The 23,631-nt window shown below is 28.2% G+C and overlaps 1 protein-coding gene across 2 annotated transcripts in view; it reads left to right on the forward strand.

Annotated features, from left to right (window-relative positions):
• The window catches only part of LOC136972612 (homeobox protein dve-1-like), an 84,845-nt gene extending 61,360 nt beyond the window's left edge, over positions 1–23,485 (forward strand). For both annotated transcript variants that reach the window (XM_067267196.1, XM_067267187.1), the window contains exon 6: positions 19,518–23,485. In XM_067267196.1, coding sequence (XP_067123297.1) covers positions 19,518–20,819 — 1,302 coding nt within the window. In that variant the 3' untranslated portion in view covers positions 20,820–23,485. The remainder of the gene's footprint in view (positions 1–19,517) is intronic.
• The last annotated feature ends 146 nt before the right edge of the window (positions 23,486–23,631 follow it).

The following is a 23,631-nucleotide window of genomic DNA, read 5'->3' on the forward strand; positions in this document are numbered from 1 at the left end:
AAATATTATTAATTCAGCTCAAATGTAACATCAAACATTAAATTAACTGAATAGATATTACTTAATGATAATTAATATAAACATAACAAATGATACTTAATTATGAAGATTAATATGTTTTTATTAGCAATATTTTTTTTTGCCGATTTAGTTTTTTTTTTAAGCTAGATGTGCGAGTAATCATGAAGAAATTTTTTTTTAATGTAATAAGCGTTATCGAGTAGTAAATTTTTAATTTTGTATACTGTTTTTTGAAAAAAAAAGAAGTAAATATACTAGTTTGGTAATGATATTTCTCTCAAAAGTTCTTATTATTTTAAAGTATATCTTAAATCAGTAGTGATATGCAGTAATATATATATATATCTTTAAATACAGTATTCTCATTTTTCTAATGGGCAATTTCCTTTCAGTGTATTAGTTTTTTATACTTTAGAAAATCTTAGATTTTTTTGTATATTAATCTAGTGATTGGAAAAAATTATATATTATAGTATTTCCTGTTTAATAATTTTTGATCATTGTGGAATTTTTTGTTTCATTATGTAGTTGTATGTTTAGTTATACGTATTATACAATTTAATCTCTCAAAAATAAATAAATATACATTTTCCGTTAAGTACTTAATATTTTATTAAGTCTTAATCAGTATATATATGTAAGCACACATAATTTAGAATTCAGCTCTTAAATAATATAAAATTAATTAAAGTTAACTATTGTATGGAATAAAAACTGATATCTACGTAATTAATAGTCATTTTAAGATTTTTGTTAATTGTTCTACATCTGTAGCATGTAAAAACTGCAGTAGTTAATAATTCATAATTAATGTTTTATATTGGATTATAAATATTCAAATGTTAATATCAATAATTGTTAGTCATTTTCAGCATATAAATTATACTATTACATATTGCAATCAGTTAATTTTTACTACTATCACTTATATATCTGTAAGTGATTAGAATTGATTATTAATGAAACAATCTGCCATAAAGAAAATTGCCAAAGATTCAAATTTCTCATTTTTTAATTATCTTTTAGTGACTAATTATTCAAAAAATATGAATGATTGTTATCAATTCAGTTCATGATTGAAAATAGAAATAAATGTTTTAATTAGGCTTTATTTAGAGTTTATCAAATCAAAGAATTAACACTATTGCCCACTAGACAACTTTGTTCTAAGTACTGTTAATTGATATAAGTATAGTTCATAGACTATTGATTCAATGAAAATTTTTCTGCATACAATGACATGTGATGTATATATCAGCATTATAATACATTAATTAACATGTTTAAATAATTGCAGTTAATTAGTGATAATATAAAATTGTTATATATAAACTAATAGATTCTAAAGCTATTTAATTTAAATTTATCAGATATTGGTATTTATTTATTTATTAAATTATTTCACAAAACAGTAATTGTATTAAGATAATTTTTTTTTTCATTTTATTCTTTTCTGTATTAAGATAATTCTATTTTTTATTTATTTATTATATTCTGAAAATATTGTTAAAAATTATTGCAAAAACTAAACAAGCACCTGATCACTCACTGAGAGATATTTATTCTTAACACAAACGTTTATTGTTCAAAAACTAACTTGTGTTTAAGATAGACTATAATTCAATAGCAATTAAATTGTTTTTTTTTTGGTGTAATAGTAATTTCAGAGTTTGTAAATATCTCAAGATTTTTAATTTTGTTGATTTCCTTAAGTGCATAATATATGCACACCATAATCTACAAATCTTCTTGGATTAGTTCTAAGTCCTGTATAGGATGAATTTTAAGTTAATGTAGTGCATTTCAGGTTTCATAAAGGTTGTTTCTCTTCATATTCTTAATTTAGTGATAAACACAAAATAATAATACTATATATATATTCCTTTTCCTCTATGGGTCAATTTTTTACATTTTGAAATTTTTGAGTCAAGTTAACTAAAATATCATAACTTTCTATCTATTTTAATGATAATTACTTTATCAATAAAACTATAAGGAACAAGTTATTGTTATTAAGCTTTTGTAATTTAAATTGCAATAAAACTACAACATTAAAATTCTTTAATGATATTAGAGTGACTTAAAAATTTTAATCGGATTCAAATTCACAAACTTGCCGTCATCACCACTGCATGTGCTGTTATCATCTATCCATCAACAAGAATTCCACAAATAATGATGATATGTGCAACTTTGAGATCCAATAGAAGTTAAGAGTTTGTATCTAATAAAGATTTCAAAGCAAATTGAAATATTACATGGAGAATAACTTTTGTTAATAAACAATAGTATTGCAATTAATTTTATTTTTATTTTGACAATATATAAATATGTACTAGTAAATATATTTTAATTGTTATAGTCATCCCAAAAAATTGGTTATGAAAGCCAATAGGATTTCATAGATCGATAGCATATATACCAGTAGAATTTTTTTTTATTGCTTTCAATTGGTTTTTATTGCTTCCTATTGTTTTTAATAGAGTTCCAATGTCAATTATGTAATTAAGGTGAAAATAACTCTTAATTTTGATGATTTCTTAGCTATTTCTAATTTTTCTTCTTATCACACACACTTTATAAAACAAAACCATGTATTAATTATTTAAAACCTGCTTATTTTGTAAAATATAAAACAATTTTTTAATGGATAATTGACTGAAGCAGACTTTTTCTGACTTCAAGAATGTTCACTAAACCCATGTTCTACTATATTATTTACATTTGTAAGAAAACCACTTCCAAGACAAGTTTTCATTATAAGGAAAAATATCTTTATTTTCTTAACTTTTAATTTTTATTAAGTTTTATATTAACTATATATCTTTATTACTTTAGAATTACAGTTTTGTTTTCTTTAAAGATTTCTTTAATATTATTATCTGTTATAATGTTTTAGAGACTGATCTAATCTACTGTGCTTTCGTAATTTCATTTTAATATTTTGTGTGTGTAAATAAAATAATTCAAAATCCAAAGTTTCAATTAATAAAATTGAACCAAATACTCTGTTACTGATAAAATGTAAGCAGATAGCCTAATCACTTTCAGACAACTGTCTATTTATGGTTCATTTTGTACATATGGTTATTTGCTTTGAATGTTGTAGTTGTTAATTAAACAGCAGTTTGATCAATTTGTACATATTTTGGCTATGTTAGATTCCATCTTTTTTTATAATGTGAAGTTCTGTCATTCCTCAGAAGTTGAATCTGACATTAAAGTTAAATTTATTGCCATCTGGTGAGAAATTTAATGTTAACTATTTTTAGTTAAGTTAGTTAATTTAAAAAGATATGATAAATTTATATAAGTTTTAACCACACAAGCTCTAGATCTAAAAAAGATCTGTTTAGATCTTTAGACTAAACTTGTTGCAAATGTTGACAATATAGAAAAATTACAAGTGTATGAGGTGGATCCAAAAAAAAAGGTTACAAGGGTAATAAAAACTTATTTATTAATAATAGACAGAAAATGCAAAAGAGAATTAAGAGGCATACTTGCCAATCACTTTTCCACATAATCACCAAATCTATTTAGGCATTTATCTGAACGCAGGACCAACTTGTATAACCTGGCTTGGTAGAAATCACGTCCCTGCCCATTGAGCCAGTTCTCGGCAGCTGTTTTCACATCACTGAAGAGAACCTTGTTCCAGATAAGTGTTTCTTCATTTTCAGAAAAAGGAAATAGTCACTGGGTGCCAAATCTGGGCTGTATGGGGGTGGCTCCAGACCTCCCACTTAAACTTTTGCAGCAATTGTTGAGTTTTGCAAGCAGTATGGGGCCTGGCATTGTCATGCAGGAGGATGACGCCATAATTCAACATGCCAGGGCATTTGCGTCAATGTCCATAAGAAACGAATCACAGTTTGCACCTCCAAGCAAGACCACTTTTCTAAACATCTTGCCATTTCAATCACTCTGATGCATTGGCGAACTTACATTACCTACCCGCACAACTGCTGTAAGACAACTAGTATCATCTGCCTCCACTCTGGGGAAAAAATATTCCCTCCACATTAATTACTTTTCAAATGCTGCTGCTTGTAACCTGTTTTTTAGATCTACTACATGGTTATGTATTTATTTATATTTACTATCATCTTGTTCTATTATTATCCAGATACTTACTGATTTATAATGCTTCTGTCTTATAAATTCAGCATCTAACTCTTCCATTTAATATCCAATTTCAGTGAGCTTAAGTCTGGTCTTGGTCTATCTACTTGATCTTTCAGGTGCACTTACCTTTAAATTAGAACTATTACAGGATTATTATTATAGTATAAACACTCCTATTGAGAAAGGTGTAAAAAAATCCTCAGTTAAGATAATGTGATTATCCAAAATAGATTTTGTAAATTGTAGATGGATCTTGTCATTGACGATTTTGTCCCAAACAGTCATTCACCTAATGTCAAACTAGTGTGACTCTGATTTACAAGTATTCAATATATGAAAATTTGATGCATGCTGTTTCCTTTTATCTGTCTTCCCAGTTTACATGACAAAATATTCAGTATAACAAGCACTGACCAATATTTATGATAACAAAGTACTCTAATTACAAGTACAAGATTGAAATTTCCATATGCTATGATTAGATGGTTTGCAGATTCCAGTTTCCATTTTCTGTTTCATTCAAACTGTATTCAACTGTTAGTGATAGTGAGCTTTTCATTCTAACAAGGTTAGGAGCCAAGTTATTATGTGTGCAGTTTGAGCTGCTGTAGATCCTAATTGTTATTCCAACAAAACAAACTATATTTTCTATACTAGTAATTAATTTAAAATAAAAAGAAATATGTTTTGATCACTTTCAGTGACCATTGTCAGATTATGGGTTGAAGAAATCAAATCAAGAATTCAAATAACATTCTATAAATTCAAATACAGATGCGTATGACACAATCAAAGATTGTAATAGCATACATACATCAAAATTAAAAGATAATATATGAAAACATTGCCAAAGAGGCAGATTTTATTTCCTATGAGACCAATGTTTTATTAGTAGTTAACTAGTTATAAAATTTAAATAGCTGTACTGTATATGCCAATTTATACTAGTAGAGAAAGATAATGTATACTATTGTCTGTCAGTGTTCATAAAAATATTATTTTGCGAGTACTTTTAACAGTATATAACTGTTCTCTTCAGGCAGAATCATTCTTAGAAAACAAAACATTTGAATTCAACTAGTTATCAGTAGTTACACGATATATAATGACTAAAGCAGTATTAGTTATTAGGTTGATTTGTGATTGAATTCAGTTAATACACAGAGATAACAGAAAACTTCAAGCAAAGATGTTCTGGTAACTCTCAGTATATTAGATACAAATTTCGTCTAGTGCATGGAAAGTTTTACATGAAAAACTCATGAATGAATTGAAACTTTTATTAATTTTTTAAAGTTTATATTTGATTATATTTAATTATCAGTTTTTGCTTGTTTTAATAATCTATTTTTATTCAGTTTTGATGTATGTATGTATGTTACATTCTTTACAACATGAATACAAGTATGAATTTACAGAACGTTGTTTAGTACAAAGCTAAAACTAGCAATATTTGTCGGATATAGTCATTCACTTTTATAATCACTTAAAAGGGGGATATTTTGGAAAAATAAAACAAAATGTTATGTCCTTCAAATCTGATGTTCACCCAAGTTCAAGAATTAGTCAGAAGACAACTTATTCCCAGATATTTTATTTAAATGCATTTCAGATCAAAGTTTTTGACATTCCCTGAGTTTATGACAATTTTTCTGAGCCTCTCTGACATCAATCACAGTAACATTCATCCTGCATCCATAATAAGTCATTAATTATGATCATAATTATCTTATGATTCTACAACAGAAGTTTTAATTAATTTTTTCAAATGTATTGATCTTTTATTGTTTCAATATAACTAATTTTTTTGGACCTACACATAATATATTTATAACTGACAATCTTACCTCTGTTAAACTTTTAGAAAGAGTTTAACAGAATAAGATTGCAAAATAGTGTTTACAACAAATCATATTTTATATGGAATTTTTAAAAAATATTACAACTATTTAAGTAATACAACATTTATTAGATTAACTTAAAAGTTCAAAATATAATATAAATGTATAAATTACCTAATGCTATACACATTGATTTTTCATTATTTTTAATGCAAAATATTTCATGATATATAAAGTGATTATAAATAAAGAGTATCATAGTTGTTCAGAGCTCTCTGGAAAAAAAACTATTGGACAGTTTTTTAACTGAATTTAGTATATATATTGTCCTGAGTGTGCAGTTTCAATTATCAGGAAAACATTTTACTTTAAATTTCAGTCATAGACTGAAATTTGGCACTGCTGCATCCTTAATGCACATATTATGTACTGTTCAGTAAGGCATATCATCTTCTCTTAGCCAATCTTATTGTCCTCTACAAGTATAAGCTTCTGAATACTGGAAATAAAGTGGAAATGTATTCTGTAAGTTGAATTTTTATCATAGAGTTTTTTTCAAAAAAATAAGGATCAATCTGGACCAGTGACATGTTTTGTTATTGCCACTAGATATGAAGATATCTCTAAAACTTTGTTATCCCAGCTATACAGTAGAGAAATTGAATTTTTATGGCACCCACATATTGGCTTAAATGAGCAAACCTTACTGCACAATATATTTTGTATGAAAGAGTGAGTAGTTTGTCATTTCGAACATTATGGCTACTATTGTCATCAGATTTGAACCCTGTGACTTTTGGCTCTGGGGTTCTACCTTGTTTATCAAGGTGATGTTTCCAATGTAGTTGTCTTAAAATAGAATTTCACATGTCCTAAAACTCCAATTCAGATCAATTGCATTCCACTAGTGTGTTGTGCAGCAAATGCAGTTTTTAGAGCATGGGGACAGAGCAAACAGTCTGTCTCGATTCTTGTGAGAATGAGAAAATATTCCAGATAGACAGGTTTTGAGATATAGAGCAGTGATTCCCAAACATTTTCAAGCCACCACCCACTTGATTCCATAAAGTTATACCAGTACCCCAACCTGTATCCCAACACCCCTAACCCATTTTCCCGTGTGTGAGAAAGGCTTGGAAATATTCTCAGAAAAACTTTTCTATGAACCATTCACTTTGTGTCCTTATTGTACATTGTTTATCACATCTGAAAACCATTAAATGTAATGTTTCTTACTCATTTTAAAAGAGGAAAGGGAAAGGTTGTCAGTGACTCCAACCTTTGCCTATTGCCTCCGTTCAATACTCTGCCTCCAGCATCTTCTTGCTGCATACTTGCTTCTTTTTTCCCCCTACATTTACTCATCACTTACAGGAGTAGTAGCACCCACTATGGGAACCACTGATATACAAGTTTATACACAATAAACAGTAATGGTTTTAATGGAAGTATAGCATTTTATTAATACAATAACAAGTACAGTACAGTACATACCTGTATTAGGTATAGATAAAACATTTTTGACATAACTTTAAAAGAAATGGTTTGTCAATAGTTTCTGATTCCTGACTTTCTTCAACCAATAAGATACAAGCCAACCTCATAGCCACTTAGAGGAAAGCAGCATTAATTGCAACTATATACTGTGTTGCAAATGGTGTTTCTCAACTACAGTTTATGCTATCAAAATGTAGTCACTGAGCTTTGAATTTATAATTGACACTTTAGTCCAAAATTTGAGATATAGATATTTTGGAAGAAAAATATTTGAGATAAACATGGAAAATATATTGAATTTAGGCTGAAAATGCAGGGGGGAAATAAATTTTGAGATAAAAAGATTTTTGAGATAAACACATTTGAGTCAAAGTAGACAGGTTCAAATGTATGTCTTTGATGTAATCATCAATTCCACATTTTATATTTGTAATTGAAATTAAACAATTTCACTTTAAATTTATGAATTAAAAGGAAATAATTATTTTAAAGTATACAATTAGAAAATATATGTAAAAGATTCTTTACTTTTAAATTTTAAGTTAAATTTTTTATTAAACAGTCATTGTTGTTTTATCATTAAACAGTCACATAATATCAGAAAAGTTAAATTACTAAGTTATAAACTTAGTAATGAATTTTAAAAAATTAAGTAATGCTTAAGATTAGAACTATATACTTAATTTAATGTTATTTATAGAGATTGTTTAATTCATTCAAATTATTCTTACAACATAATATTTATATTAGAGCTTATTTTAGAGCTGCCATAGAAGGTTGCATGCTTGCAAGTGATTAATGAAATAATTTATGATAGATCAGCTTTAAACAATGCTAGCAACTATTTTAATGCTTTCCCATAATAATATATTGTTTTGTAAGGAAAATTCAATGAATATAAAATAATAGTGTATTATATAATTTACAGAAGGATTATGACTATGACTAATGATCTGCATTGTAAGGCAAAGAGGAACAGGAAAAACATTTTTTGTACTGATCGTTTTCAATGAAAATGAGAAAAAATATAAAGATGCAATCATTGATATAACTATAGCTGGTATATGGTTTGATTATCTTATTGATTTCATTGTAATTTCTAGTGGAAATATAACTAGAAAAAAAGTGTATCAACAGAGTCCAAATAGTATCAGGATCAGGTAACAATTAGGAAAACATTTTGTATCACTGATTTTTATTAAAAATTGCATAATTGATACTAATGCATCAAATATGATTAAAAAGCAAATGAATGCATGTTTATCTTTAATTTTTATAATTTTAGGAAATTAAAAAAAAATTATGTACTGGTATTATGTAGACACAAAGAAAATTTATAAGTAGCATCCTCATTGTGATTCTGCTTTTAGGCTAAGAAAAGTACTGTATTCAAATTCCAAAAGATGGCACTTTTACAGATAAATACAGGTGCTAGAATAATTTTTGGCTAAATTATAATTAAATTTTTAATCCCAAAATTTGTTTATTTATTTGTTACCAGTTTAATATCATATTCATCCAGTAGCATATGTAGATATTGTAGTGGACATCAGGAATAAGTTTATAATAAAATTATTTTTGTAAATAATTTTAATATATATACATATAAATAATATTTTACTTGTTTAAATTTTTACTTATTCATTTGATTTTTCTAATAGTTAAAAAAATTAAGTGTTTATTAGTTTTTAGTTAAGTAAGGCATATATCCTCTCTTCTAGATATGTCTAAAGATTCATTTGCATTATTTTTCTGCAATAAAATCTAGTATTACAGTATATTTACTTTTAATTATTACAAATGTATTTGCTTTCTTCAATATTCTTTATAAAATGCCAAATATTTATAGTTTATTTAAAACTTTAAAAAGAAAAGTTTAATACTTATAATATGTAAGTTTATTATTTTTTTTGTGTTGTTTAAATGCTATTGAATTGTTTTTTAATTTGAATCGTTTATACAACTTCTATAGTAACAGTGTTCAATTTCAAATTTCTGTTTTCAGAGTATTTGAGGATGGACTAATAGCCCAAAAGTACTTATACTCATAATGTGTAACTTAGTGTAAATTTCATTAATGCATTATTTGATTGTTATATTTTTACAGCATATTTTCTAAAATTGATGTCATTTGGTTAATATTTATTTTGCTCTTTACTTTTTTCTAGTAGTCTGAATATTTCTTAATTTAAAACTATTAATTAACAAGCAAATACTAACAAAATAATAACATGTATTACATTTTAAAGTAACATGCAATAGTAACTTATATTCAGAATTATTATTTGCAAATTGAACAAAATAGCACAAAGTCTTGTTATCCCTATAGAAAATTAATCATATGTTCCAGTTGTTTCAGATAAAAGATGAACAATGCCTGATACAAGTAACTTCATGTTCTTTTATCTGAAACAAAGAACAAATGGAACATATGATTAATTTTTTATAGGAGTGACAGGATTTTAGCCCACCCAGTATATCAGCATACTTGTACAGTTAGAAATTAATGGAAAAAAATGATTTTTAAAAACATAGTTACTGCACATTTTGTTTACATGAATATTTCTGAATGTTTCCCATTCATCTTTAGAAATTATTTGAACACTGTTACAAGGAATAACTGACAAAATGAAATTGTTATTTGTATATTTATTGTCAATTAAAGTAATTTAAAAAATTTATATACTGAAATGTATATTAATAACAATATACTGTGTATTCAAATATATAAAAATACAACAATAATAATAATAATAAACAAACATTTTAAGTTAAATACTAATAATTTAACATAGAAAGGTTTATGGATTTGAATTTAGGCTTAATTTAATTAATCCTAATTCAAATTCATAAAATTTTTTAATCATGAAATATATTCAACAAATAGTAATAATTAAAACTTTTAGAACATCTGAAAAAGAAATTAATTTAATTAGTATAATTCCAATTTGAAGATTTTTGCCAGAATTTATTAATATTTGATTATGGTTTGTCTATTCAATTCTAAGTTATCTTTACAGGAAAAACTAAGGGTAAAAAAATCACAAACAATCTTGAGTAATGCGCAGTGCAACTTTTTAGTGTGCATGTATTAAAGTTTTAAACAGTCTTACTTATTTAACTATTCATCTCGAGTAGTTTTTAATTCAATATGCCAAAATTAATTAACGTATTTAACTTCCTTTTTTTACACTTCCTAGTTCTATTCAACTGTTCTATTGTTAGTTCTACTATTCTTGTCTAGAGATATTTTTCTTTTCCAATCTCATTATCCTTACTTCATCCCATGTAATCATGACCTTGTTATTGTATGTCATTCACTTAAAGATGTTTCTACTCTTTTTTTTTATCTTCGTATTATTTAAGCATGTTATCAAATATTTGTAGTGTTTTATCAGTCTATTTCATATTTTTCCATACTCAATCTTCAAATACCATTTTGACTCCCCTCTGACCACAACTGAAAAATTTTTATTCTATTCTTTAATCAGTATGTAATCTCTGTGTGCTTATCTCACACTCATTCTAGATCATTCTGATTAATTTGGTCGCATACAATCCTGTTTTAATGATAAAAATTCATAATAAAGAGGATATAGATTATTTGAAGATTCGTTTCTATATATTTTAAATTATTTTTATATGTGATAGAAGGGATAAGATACTATTATTTTAGCAAAATGGCATTATCTCTTGCTTTGATTTTTTTTCCGTAGAAGAAATAGTGAATATAAAACATTGAGTCATTTTTATATTTGTTTTATTTTGTTATAAAGTTTTAATAATTGTTTATCTAAATCTTTAGCATTTATCTTTAATACTAAATAAAAAAGAATTCAAAAGTATTTATGATAAGGTATATTGTATATTTATATTTTGGTTTTAAACTTTTATTATTCTTACAATTTTTCGTGAATACTCAGGATATATTCTCTTCATAATTGAAGTTTTGTAAATAGTCTAAACTTCAATTTTATTATTCTGTTCATTAACTATTTAACTATAATCATTATGTAAGGGAAGTTAATAATACAACAAAATAGTGTTAATTACATAATTACAACACAAAAAAACAAATTCTTTTGTTAAAAAAATATTGAATTTTAAATGATTGTTATTGAGATAATTTCATTAAACCAGGAACATTTTATTTTCCTCATAAATAGATTGAATAATCTCTTAACCACTTAAGATCAGTTAAGAGATCAATAACTCAAATTCAAAATTTTAATTTCAATGAGTGCACTTTCGGACTAGAAATTTTTATAGAAATTAGAAATGGTATTTGTAAGTTTAGAACAATTTGCATGTAATAGCTTAATATACTGCTAATTGTGTTTAAATATGACATGACCAGGTAATTTTTTATTCTGATCATTATATATATGTTATGGACAAAGTGATTAATACGGGCATTACGAATAATGACCAACAAACTTGGGCATTGTAATAAATTTCAATAATTTATCAAATTGGCCGGTCATTATGAATACTGCTACCACCTAGTCAGACAAAGTGATAATGGGTGCGTTCTTTTATTCCTCCGCGTAACTCCGTGCGAGCGACATCTGTTTAAAAATTCCTGCGGAACGCGTTCCTAAATTCCGGTAGGAGTGCGCACTGTCGAACGGCAAAAATGGCCGTTTGTAGCAGTAGTTTACGGTGGAAAGCAACATGGCGTCCTCCATGGCTCAGATAGTTTCATTTCGGGGTCCATTATGTGGTTTTATGAATGAAAATTTAGAAGTTGTGAAAGTGCAAGTTAGTGCACGCGGTGATGTGTCTTTTTGAATGGTAGCCGGCATTCTAATTTTTTTCGTGGCTATTTTGAATGCTCTTTCAACAGATAATCATTTTATGGTTAAATTTTACAATTGGGACCTTTCTTTTGCCTTAAAAGCTCATATTTTAGAATTATAGATTCCTCCATCACCATACTATTGATAGTGCGAGTGCCGCCATCTTTCTTTCTTTCACCGTCGTTCCTAAATGCCTACAAACAGCAGCGCACCAGCGTTACCACAGTGAAATTTCAAAACGTACTGAAGCTCTTTCAAAAAATGTACTATTTCTCTGTTTGGTTGCTTTTGATATTAATATACCATCATACTCAATTTTTGTGCTTATTTCAAATTCATATTCATGAATACTGGTTAAATATGAATACTTTAAAATTAAATATTTCATAAAAAGATTTTATGAAAATAGTTTGTATGGTTTTTTTTGTTAAAGTTGATTATTAGTTACAGCATTGTTTGACAGAGTTGAGTTGTTTGAACCATGTGTGAAAAATTTTGTCAAGGTCCTCATGAAAATGTGCAGACGACTGAAACGTGTGACACACGTGTGAAAGAGGACCACTGAGTCAAGGACATTTGCACGTGCAACTATTTGTATGTTGTTGACATCGACCGACATACACCATGTGTATGTTGTGATTGGGTACCCCACGTTTCTTTATGCAGCGCTCGAGAAGCGCTTTACAGCGAACACACTGAAACTGGTTTCTAATTGGCCAACACTGCTCGTGATGTCATTTCGCTACATGCTCCCTGCATAAAGAAACGCAGGGGTAAATTAGATTAGCAATCAGTGACACTAGTCACAAGAGTGAGACTTTATTAAACTATTTTTTTTCTGCATTTTCTCGTTAAGGCATGAAATATTATTTTGTACCATAAATGGTACTGAAATATTATAATGTACTCAAAATGTACTAAAAATCTAAGTGTACTTTCAATGCTCTCAAAAAAGCAAAATGCACCCGAAAAGTACAAATGTACTAGGAACGGCAACACTGCAGCGCTTCCCGTAGTAGCGGAACGCGGAACGACCGCTATTAAAGAACGCACCCGAGGAGTGGTCACCCGACATACGCTAGCCAATCAGAACTTGCAACTTAGTTGCGCATGCGTATTGCATTTAGTACCGAATTTTAAATTTATGTGATCAGTAGTTAATCTTTTTTCTTTGACAAAAGTAACGATCATGGAGGAATCATTAAATGATATGAATAATCGCTTCAACAACCGATTAAATGAGTTAATAGCAGAAAAAGGTGAGAACAATCAAATTTTTACAAAATCAGCGTATTTGTCAATGATAGAAAAAGTGAAACAGTCAAAAATGCAAGTTACTTCTAAGTTACTGGAAGAATATCAGCGTTTACGTAGATATGACGTTGTATCTATCAGAAATTTAGAAAAATTAATTATGCCTGTAAAAGAAGGTAATGTGATTAAATATTACGTTCACACGGAAGAAATATTTCAGATATTGCACAATGCCCATATCGCTATTGGACATGGTGGTAGAAACCGTATGGAAAAAGAATTAAGTACGAAATATAAAAATATTACAAGGGAGATGATTGTAATTTATTTGAACTTGTGTGAAATCTGTCAGGAAAAAAAGAATGTTCCTAAGAAAGGCTTGGTAGTTAAACCGATTTTGTGTAATAAAATGAACTCAAGATGTCAGATTGATCTTATAGACATGCAGTCGCAAGCCGACGAGGATTATAAATTTATACTCGTGTGTCAAGACCATCTAACTAAATTTGTTCAACTACGACCATTAAAAACCAAAAGGGCTGAAGATGTAGCCTATGTTCTTTTAGACATTTTTACAATTTTTGGTGCAGCGAGTATTCTACAAAGTGATAACGGCAGAGAATTCGCCAATAATGTCATCAAAGAAATGTGTAATATGTGGCCCGAGTTAAAAATGGTGCATGGAAAGCCCAGGCACTCACAAAGTCAGGGTTCGATGGAAAGATGTAATCAAGATGTAGAAAATATGCTTAGTTCTTGGTTGGAGACTAACAATACTAACAAATGGTCAGAAGGATTACGTTTTGTACAACTGATGAAAAATCAAGCGCATCATACTGGTATAAACTGCAGCCCTTATGAGGCCATGTTTGGAGCAAAGTTAAAAGTTGGACTAAAGAATTTTATACCCAACAATTCGTTGACCAACGTTAATACGGAGGAGGATCTAGAGAGACTTTTTAAAACTATCGACGAAGTAAGTCAAAGTTGTTCAAACTCTGAAAGTTCGGGTACCATCCAAGAAAACATAATAAAACATTATAAAAGATTATTCGATAATGCCATCCTGTACATATTTTTTTTTAGTTTAGTAACGTAATGCATTGGAATATTAATTTATAATGGTTTAATATATATTTTAAAATAAAGCTACAACTGTAAATGTTTACATATTAGTCAATCTGTAATTAAGAAACAATATATATTATATATATGCACACAAGCTGTGGTGGTGAATCTGAGTTCAAACTTGCTCCACACCTGTAATTTAGCAAGTTGAGGCAGTACAGATTGAAACATCCTTCCCTATCCTACTGATATTATTTTTTATTCATACTGGTCAATATCATTGTGGGAGTTAGGTTTATCTTTAGTTACCCCAATTACATCATTTACAATGTACTTAATTTCTCACATTTATTAATCAGTCGATCAATCAATAGTTGACTTACCAATAAATTACCATCAAAGGTTCTGAATTCAGTTTCTGTGTAGGAATAAATTCTATCTTTCTATTGTAATCTTAAGAGATAGAAATGAGATTTAATATAGTGATAGAAATAATTTCGATTGCATTAAATAATGAATTTCTCCTTGAATTGTTTTTGGATTATATCAACTTTTATATTCCAGAAAATGTAATGTTTTGTTTTAAATTTTATAAAACTTATACATTCATATTATTATTTTCAGTGTTGATTTTAACATTTTTTTAATGCACTGGATGCTTTCATAATTTTAAATAATTTATTATGGAAAATATGCATTTGAATCCTTTCTTGAACTTTAAGCTTTTAAAATTTGATTTTTTTCCATTGTATATCAATATACAGTAAATTTTAAAGTATAACAATTTATTAAATGATATGATGTTTCCTCCAAGCTGTGCAGATATGCAGCTCTGCACTTGGATTTTGTGCTACCTTAGCACAGTCTGTAAATATAACAGTTACTTTTGTTAGGAATGTTATTGACTATGCAAACTTATAATTTAGTTTACAAATTTAAAACACTTGTGTATTTGTTTATAATTCAGATAAGTTACTAATATGTTTCTTCTGGCTAGTGTTGATTTTGTTAAATAATTTGTTTATTTGGACCATTATACATGTAAAAATTCAGTTAATGTTACCTTAGGTAGCCAAGATGGCGGCTCGTCTCTGATTCCAGCAAGGAAACAGTGGGACGCACGTTCTAACCTAACCTATTCTAATAATTTGGTTGCTAATAATTATGGTAATTTATTAGAATAGGTTAGGTTAGAACGTGCATCCCACTGTTTCCTTGCTGGAATCAGAGATGAGCCGCCATTTTGGCTACCTAAGGTAACATTAACCAAAAATTCAAATAGTATGTAAAGATAAGATTTTAAAAGTTTAGACTTCTTATTCTTATATTTTGTATACAGTTGTTTTAGAGAAGATTATCATTCTAAAGTAAAAATTAAATACAGAACATGGCCAGCGTTTATTTACATTAACAAATATAAAATATAATTACGACTATACAAAGCTGGAACTTTGTCTTGTCTTTAATCCGCCGTTCGCACCATCAGCAATCCTTTTAAATTTCACAGACTCCTGGAGGCAACCTTTCTTTAGAGGCTCCTGCCTCCGTAAAAGAATGTAAAACCGGCCATGTTCTGTATTTAATTTTTACTTTAAATGTAATAATTTAACTGTGGCGATAGCACTAGAGGACGTTTTTTTACCTGTTTTACATTCTTTTACGGAGGCAGGAGCCTCTAAAGAAAGGTCGCCTCCAGGAGTCTGTGAAATTTAAAAGGATTGCTGATGGTGCGAACGGCGGATTAAAGACAAGACAAAGTTCCAGCTTTGTGTAGTCGTAATTATATTTTATATTTGTTAGATTATCATTCTATTTCACATATATATTTCATTTAAATATTTAAATGGAAATAATAAAATAAAAATTTGTTTGTATCCTTTCTTGAACTTTAAGCTTTTAAAATTTGATCTACTGTTTCTCCTTGAATTTCTCCTTGAAATGAAATATATGTTGTGTATTTGTTCATCAAGGTTACTAAGATTTTATGTAAATTTTATATCATTTAGATAACTGCCTTTTGCTCAATAAATGCAATAATGTCATAATGCAAAGATCATCATTTTTTAGTTATTCAAACCAGTGGAACGGACTTTGCGCATACTTTTAACTATGAGAATATCACATTAAGAGACTGAATAAAATGCCACTAGAGAGCAGTATTTCAAAATTTTTTTCACAAGGATGAATCAAAACTTTAAATGCTCCATCTGAAAAATCAAAATTTTTGCAAATTATAACATTATTGCGTTTAATGATGTTTTCGTGCCTGTGTAGAATATAAAATTACTGTTTGTGGAATACAGTAAGAGAATTATTATGAAAAAATGAAACACCTGTGTGTAAATTGTTTTTTCATCCCTCCATAATAGACCACTTTTGTTTAATCCTGGAATTAAACAAAAGTGAGTAAGCCTTAGTAGTGATGTATGAAAATCACCATTGACCCTCCACTCCAAAACATCCTTTATCTTGAAGAGACGATTTAAAGTGACAACTTATCTCTATATGTGTTGATACTGAGAATTAATTGTCATATAAAATTTTAACTCATCCGTGAAGAGTATATTTGGACTGCTAAGAAATAAGGAAATGTAATATTAACTCCACCATTCTAATTGAGTTTTTCGTGGGCAACATTATTTGTGATAGGGAGCTTAGATTTCCTTGCATACTGAGAGATACTGATCATTTTGTTGTCGAGGCAACCTTCGAGGAGAGTTGGTTAGCTATTTTGTTTACATGTTATCCTTTGTATTTAGAACAACTTACAAGTCATCTTCAGTTGTTGATCTTCAGATCTACCTAATCAATGTTGCCATAGCCTAGAAATGATGCATTCAAACACTAATAACTCTGGCAACTTTGCTTGACTTTGATCAGCTTCCCTTCTGCTAATTGCTCTTTATCGTTAATTGTCCCTCAAGTGGCATTTTGAAAATATTTGAAATGAAAATGTTTAGCTATAGCAATTGTGTTGCTAAATCACAAATCAAAAGAAAACACTTTGTTTTTTAAATTGTTCCAACTTGCATAAGCAGTTCTACATCAGAATATTTCCATAGGATTTTACCAGTCACTGATTATATCAAATGTGCATGATAATTTTGACTGAAAAATTTAGCTTCATGTTTTGTAAAACCATTAAAGTATAGAACTTACTTTTCGAAATACACTGATGTGCATAAATTAAAAATGTTAATAGATGTTAAGCTGTAATTTTTCTAAAGACAAAAGTATTTTCAAATTTGTAAACTAAAAATAGCTGCTATATTCATACATTTAACCCAAGGAATTAGTTGAAAGAAGCTATTAAGACTGTAAAATGACAGTTTAAATGTATTTTTTCTAGCTGAATTTTATAAAGTTTATTCTGTAGAAATAATACTTTTTATCATTGCTAAATAGTAAAAAATTCCATTTCAATAATAATCAAGGTATACAGACAGTTTATTAAGATAAATCATTGCTGTATATTTTATGCTTTGATGAAATTTATAGGAATTTACTAAACCGACGACATCAAGTTTCTTTAAACAGACAAAATACCTAAACCAGGATACCTCAAATTAACACTTTTACAAATGTTTTATCTGTGTTTAAATAATATATCTCAGTATTGGAAAGAAATTAAAATGCTTAATGAAACTTGATATCAAGTGTACAAATAGTTTATTAGTTATATTGTTTATGTTGTTTTATTTGAAACAAACTACTAAAAACAAATATAAAATAAAAGTATTTATTAGTTTTTGATAATTTTTTTCATAGCAATAAATCGTAAATATGAAAACATTTACTAAGCCGAAACCATGCCGAGCCTCTTAATTCCCGAATTTTCTTTTAGAACAAGTGTCTAATAATGGCCGTAAATGTGTTTAGGACTTAATCCACTCATGTATTCAATATCTTTCCTGAATAAAACTATTCACAAATCTATAATAAATACAAGAGATTTTACAGATAAAATACATATATATTTTAATGGTTAAATTCTTTATACTAAAACAATCATTAAAACCTCTATACACTTGTAAGCCACTTGTAAACCACTGCTGAGGTAATAAAAAAAAGCCCAAAACACATTTATGGCCATTGTACAACAGCTTTTGAAATAAATTGATTTCAAGACATGCATTGATCAAAAAGAGAATAAAGGAATGAAAAATAAATAATTAATAAAAGTAGACTCTAGACATTAGACAAATGTGATTAAGGGACATTATTTAATGCAAACTTTAACATATTTATCTTATATATAAAAAATGAATATTGAACTATTCCATTTTTTTTTTCAATTACCATCATTGACTTTAAAAATTTTATTCTGTGTAGTAATATAAATTGTAATATTCATTTAAGATTTGTGAAGTGACATTACATCAATATCTATTGAGTATATTTATTAAAATCTGATACTATTATAAGCATGAAGATTTAGAGATTTCATTCTTGTTAATATCAAAATGCATTTACTAATTAATATATTTTAAATATTTGTATTCTTTTTCAATTTATTTAATTTTTTTTTTGGCAGTGTAAAAGATGGCATTTATATTTCAACCAACTGGCTGAAATATAATTGCCAGCTTGCCATTCTGAGGGATCCAGATTCTAGTCCAGATAGAATCATTCAAAAATTTATAGAGTGGCTTGACCCAAATATGCTGGACTTGTCCTTGTTGAGAGCTTAACCAAATTCATACAAAAAGAGCATTTTAGTGCTTGCAGGGTAGAGAGAATGGAAAAGAAAAAACTTTTACTCTAAAATCATGAAAAAAAATTGTCAGATACTAGTTAACTCTTAATAAAATATTTTAAAATGCCATTTTAATATAATAAATTTATTAATAGAATTTAATTTGTTATGTTAAAAATAATTTGAAATGATTTTAATTTATTTCTTTTTCAGTCGATCCTTTCTGCTCTTTCGAAAGGTAGATTAGAATGTGACATACCAGATGAAACACGTAAAAAATTTGACCAATGGTATCTACAACAAATTTTCCAACACTGTCGTCAAGTGGCCCTATTACAGCAACAACACCATCATCTTCAGCAACAGCAGTTGTCATTGGATCAAGGTCAGATAACAACTAGTCCGGGACAGCAACAGGAGCGTTCAAATCCGCAATCTCAGGGTCGAACAAGAATTCGGACTTCTTTTGATCCTGAATTGGAGCTTCCAAAACTGCATCGTTGGTTTGCCGAAAATCAGCATCCCTCTCGTCTTCAAATACAACAATATGTGAAAGAACTTAATTCTCTAGAATCAAGAAGGGGTAGAAAGCCGTTGGATGTGAATAATGTAGTATATTGGTTTAAAAATGCTCGGGCTGCTCACAAGAGAGCAGAACAAAAAGGCTGTGCTGAAAGCAATGGACTTCGAAGTCCCTGCTTGGAAATTGTTACAGAGAGTTACAGTGCAGGAACTATGGATCATAGTACAACCGAAGAAGGAGTTCTGATCAGTAGACCGGGAAGTTCTGAAGAAAGACGTAGAGAAATCGATAGCGGAAGATATAGCGGTGTCGATAGCCATTCGGAATCGCAGCCAAACAGTTCTGATGATTCCGACAATGCTCACACATTAGATCTCTCGGTTCGCCGGCCACCTTCGGATAGATGTTCGAATGGCAATTGTTCGCCACTACAAAATAGTCCACAGGAATTAAAAGTGAAGGAAGAACCTAAGGATTCAAGCAGTGAGCATTCAATGGATTCAAGTGAAAGTGGTGAAGAAGATATTGACATCATGGATGATGTTCCCATGGAAAAAGATGAACAAGACTTACCTATTGTTTCGCATTCTGAACACGAAATTGCAGAATCTGCAAGAGCTCATCAGAATGGACTTCTCGAAAGCAATTCTCCATTGTCACAGAGAAGAGAAGAATTTTCTGCTTTTGGATCCGGAACTGTTGGTAATTTAGAAGAAAGACGAAAAAGAAACCGTACATTTATTGATCCAGTGACAGAAGTGCCCAGGCTGGAACAATGGTTTTCTATAAACACTCATCCTGCCCATAGTCAAATTGTTCGTTATACACAGGAGCTCAATGGTATGCCATATCGTCAGAAATTCCAAAAATTAGAACCAAAAAATATACAGTTTTGGTTCAAAAATCGTCGTGCTAAATGCAAACGATTAAATCTTGCAGCACTTCACAACAGTGGTCCATGCTCGGATAAATTGTTACTGCCAACAAACTGACATTATAATATAAGAAACATAGTGCTAAATAGTTACCATTGACTAGGTAACATTTTTTTCTGACACAAAACATCTAGTCAAGCTAACATTAGCATAGTGTTATAAACTAGTGTGGACATGTCATTTATCATATAGTATAAAGCGTGGACTTCATGTACGATCACATTTATTTTGCCAGTCAAATAGTTTATGATCATTTACCTATTGACGTGGCATGTAATGCCAGTTAATATCGGGAGTATTCATAGAAAAAGTATAGATACTAATATTGCACAAATGTGTTTAATAATAGAGCTGACATATCAGTTTAGAAACTTAATTCAGATTTGTGCCCAGCAGCAAATTATGGTAGAAATTGTAAATATAGCACATCACAGAATATTTCATTATATTTGTAAAACAGTAACAAAAAAAAGAAAAAAACCTATATTTCAGTGATTTCTGTGGTTCTCAAAATAACATTAATTAGTTATGAAATATACTGTTATTCTGTTGTGAAAATTTAAAAAACTTTCACCAGAAAAGTTAAAAATTTTATGATAAACAATCATAGACTTAAATAAAATGAATGTTACATCCAAACAAAATGTGAAAACAAGAAAATTTTCTTAATGCAATTACAAAATGCATTGAGAATAAGAAAATTATCGAAACAATACTGCATCGTCGTAACATCAAAAACACTTAAAGAAAATCAGAGTGAAAGATGCAGAATAAAAGATTGTTTATTGTATTCATAACATTCAACCTCCATTCAATTTGAAATTAAACAACATGATGGATACAAAGTTTCAAATATTCAGAACAATTTCACAATGCTATAATGTAATTAAGCAAGCAAACTTGCACAAATTTGTCTAGTTCTAGTCTAAAATTGTCCAGTTTTCCGACGCAGGAACGAAAATTTTTGATTTTTTAATTGTTACTAAGATCAGAAAACGAAAATTTGTTATAAATTGAGCAAAATTCAGTTTTGTCCATTCATTACGCAAGATTTAAATATAACGAGAAACTAATTCGGTGTTATATTTATTTCTTCGTTAAAATGTTGAGTGATGGATTAAATTATAGAATATCCAAATTTTTATCTTTATCATTTACATTTTTAATAATACAAATTATGTTTTCTACAAATATTTTTTATTATTATTATTATTATTATTTAACAGTTTATATTGATATACTTCTGTAACAGATCAATTTCAAAATGAATCAAGCATGCAACTTTAATGAAAATTCTTTGAATCCTATTGTGGCACATTTGTGAACATTGCACAAAATGATAAAATGTTTGCTGCTCACCTCATTGTTACTTTTTATAGTTGGTAAGTTCAAAAGTTTTGTTATTCTCTAAATATATATTATACACACATGCATATATATAAATATATGTAATCCCCAGTTTAATGTTAGTTAAAATTTAGTGTTAAATTGCAAATTTTTAAATTCATGTTTGAAAAAAAAATGATGATGATAATACTTTTTCTCAATTTTAATAACAGTGTCATCCAAAATACTTCCATTTTACAATATCTGCAATTGCATTTCCGAATAATTCTTACTGTAAATCTTATGATATTCGAAAGGAAAAAATAAACACAAATTTATAAATATCTAATTAAATAAAATGTCAAAAATACCTGAGCTAAAATTATTATTTTTTAATTAAATTCTTTATACTAAGAATGTGCAATTATTTTAGAATTCTAAAAAAGTAGCCACCTATAATAATGGAATTTATTTTAAATATTTAATATTAAAAATTATTTACATTTATTGAATAAATTTTATTTGGTAGTTAAACAAAAATATATTTTAAAATTTCATTTAATATCTTTGTAAGTTTTATGAAAATATCTTCTTCTACTATAATAATATTGAATAACTTTTAATGATATTTATTTTGTGCAATGAGGAAAGCAAAAATGATTTACTGTGCAGTTTATATATTTGCAATTTTTTTAAATTTTAATGTTGAATTGTGCCAATGGATTTAGTTTTACAAGAACTTTCTGTTGTTGTTGTTGTTCTTTTTCTATAGAAATATTCTTCGGTCACTGTATTCGCTCACCATAAACATATAGATATTATTTAAACCGAGGATGTTTATTATTGTATCGGGGCATTTAAAGTTCTTTTTAAAAATTTATCGTTAAAAGTGACGAATCCTACCAAAGAAATATTACTTTTAATAAATTCAATGTTAATTTTCTTTAATACTGCTATTTATGAAAATGATTTTTTCTCGACTGTCTTTCTAATAACGAAAAGAAAAACGTAAACTAAACCCATTGTTAAATGTTACATGTTTTTATTGGATGCTAATTTGCAAAAAATAAACTTGGTACTTTTTCCTTGTGTATTGAAAATAATTTAAAAATTGGTCGCACATTACTAGTTAGAATAATAAAAGAAAGTTTTGGAAAATCAGCAATATCTTCTCTGTAAGTCAAAGATTTGTCAAAGCCTTTATACTGGATAATCACTTTTAAATATTTGTATCCCAAATGATGTTGTAGTAATGTTGTGAATACAGCAGCTAACTCTGTAGGAGTCTAAACATGCTGTCATCTGATACCTAATCACTTTGCTGTATGTATCAATGCATAAAATGCATCATGTACAGTGACAGATTCATAGAATAAAATAAACTTGTAATGTGATAACAGCGTAAATGATACTTTTGTAATCAAACTTTTTATAACATAGTGGGCCTACTCAATCCCGATAGTAAGAGTTCTGTATCTGTATTAAGAAATAGATTCAGTTCAAAAAGAAATAAAGCATATTAATATTAATCATGGAAGTACTG

The sequence above is a fragment of the Centruroides vittatus genome, unplaced genomic scaffold (assembly GCF_030686945.1).
Source record: "Centruroides vittatus isolate TY-2023 unplaced genomic scaffold, ASM3068694v2 contig_1057, whole genome shotgun sequence".
NCBI classification, from domain to species: domain Eukaryota; kingdom Metazoa; phylum Arthropoda; class Arachnida; order Scorpiones; family Buthidae; genus Centruroides; species Centruroides vittatus.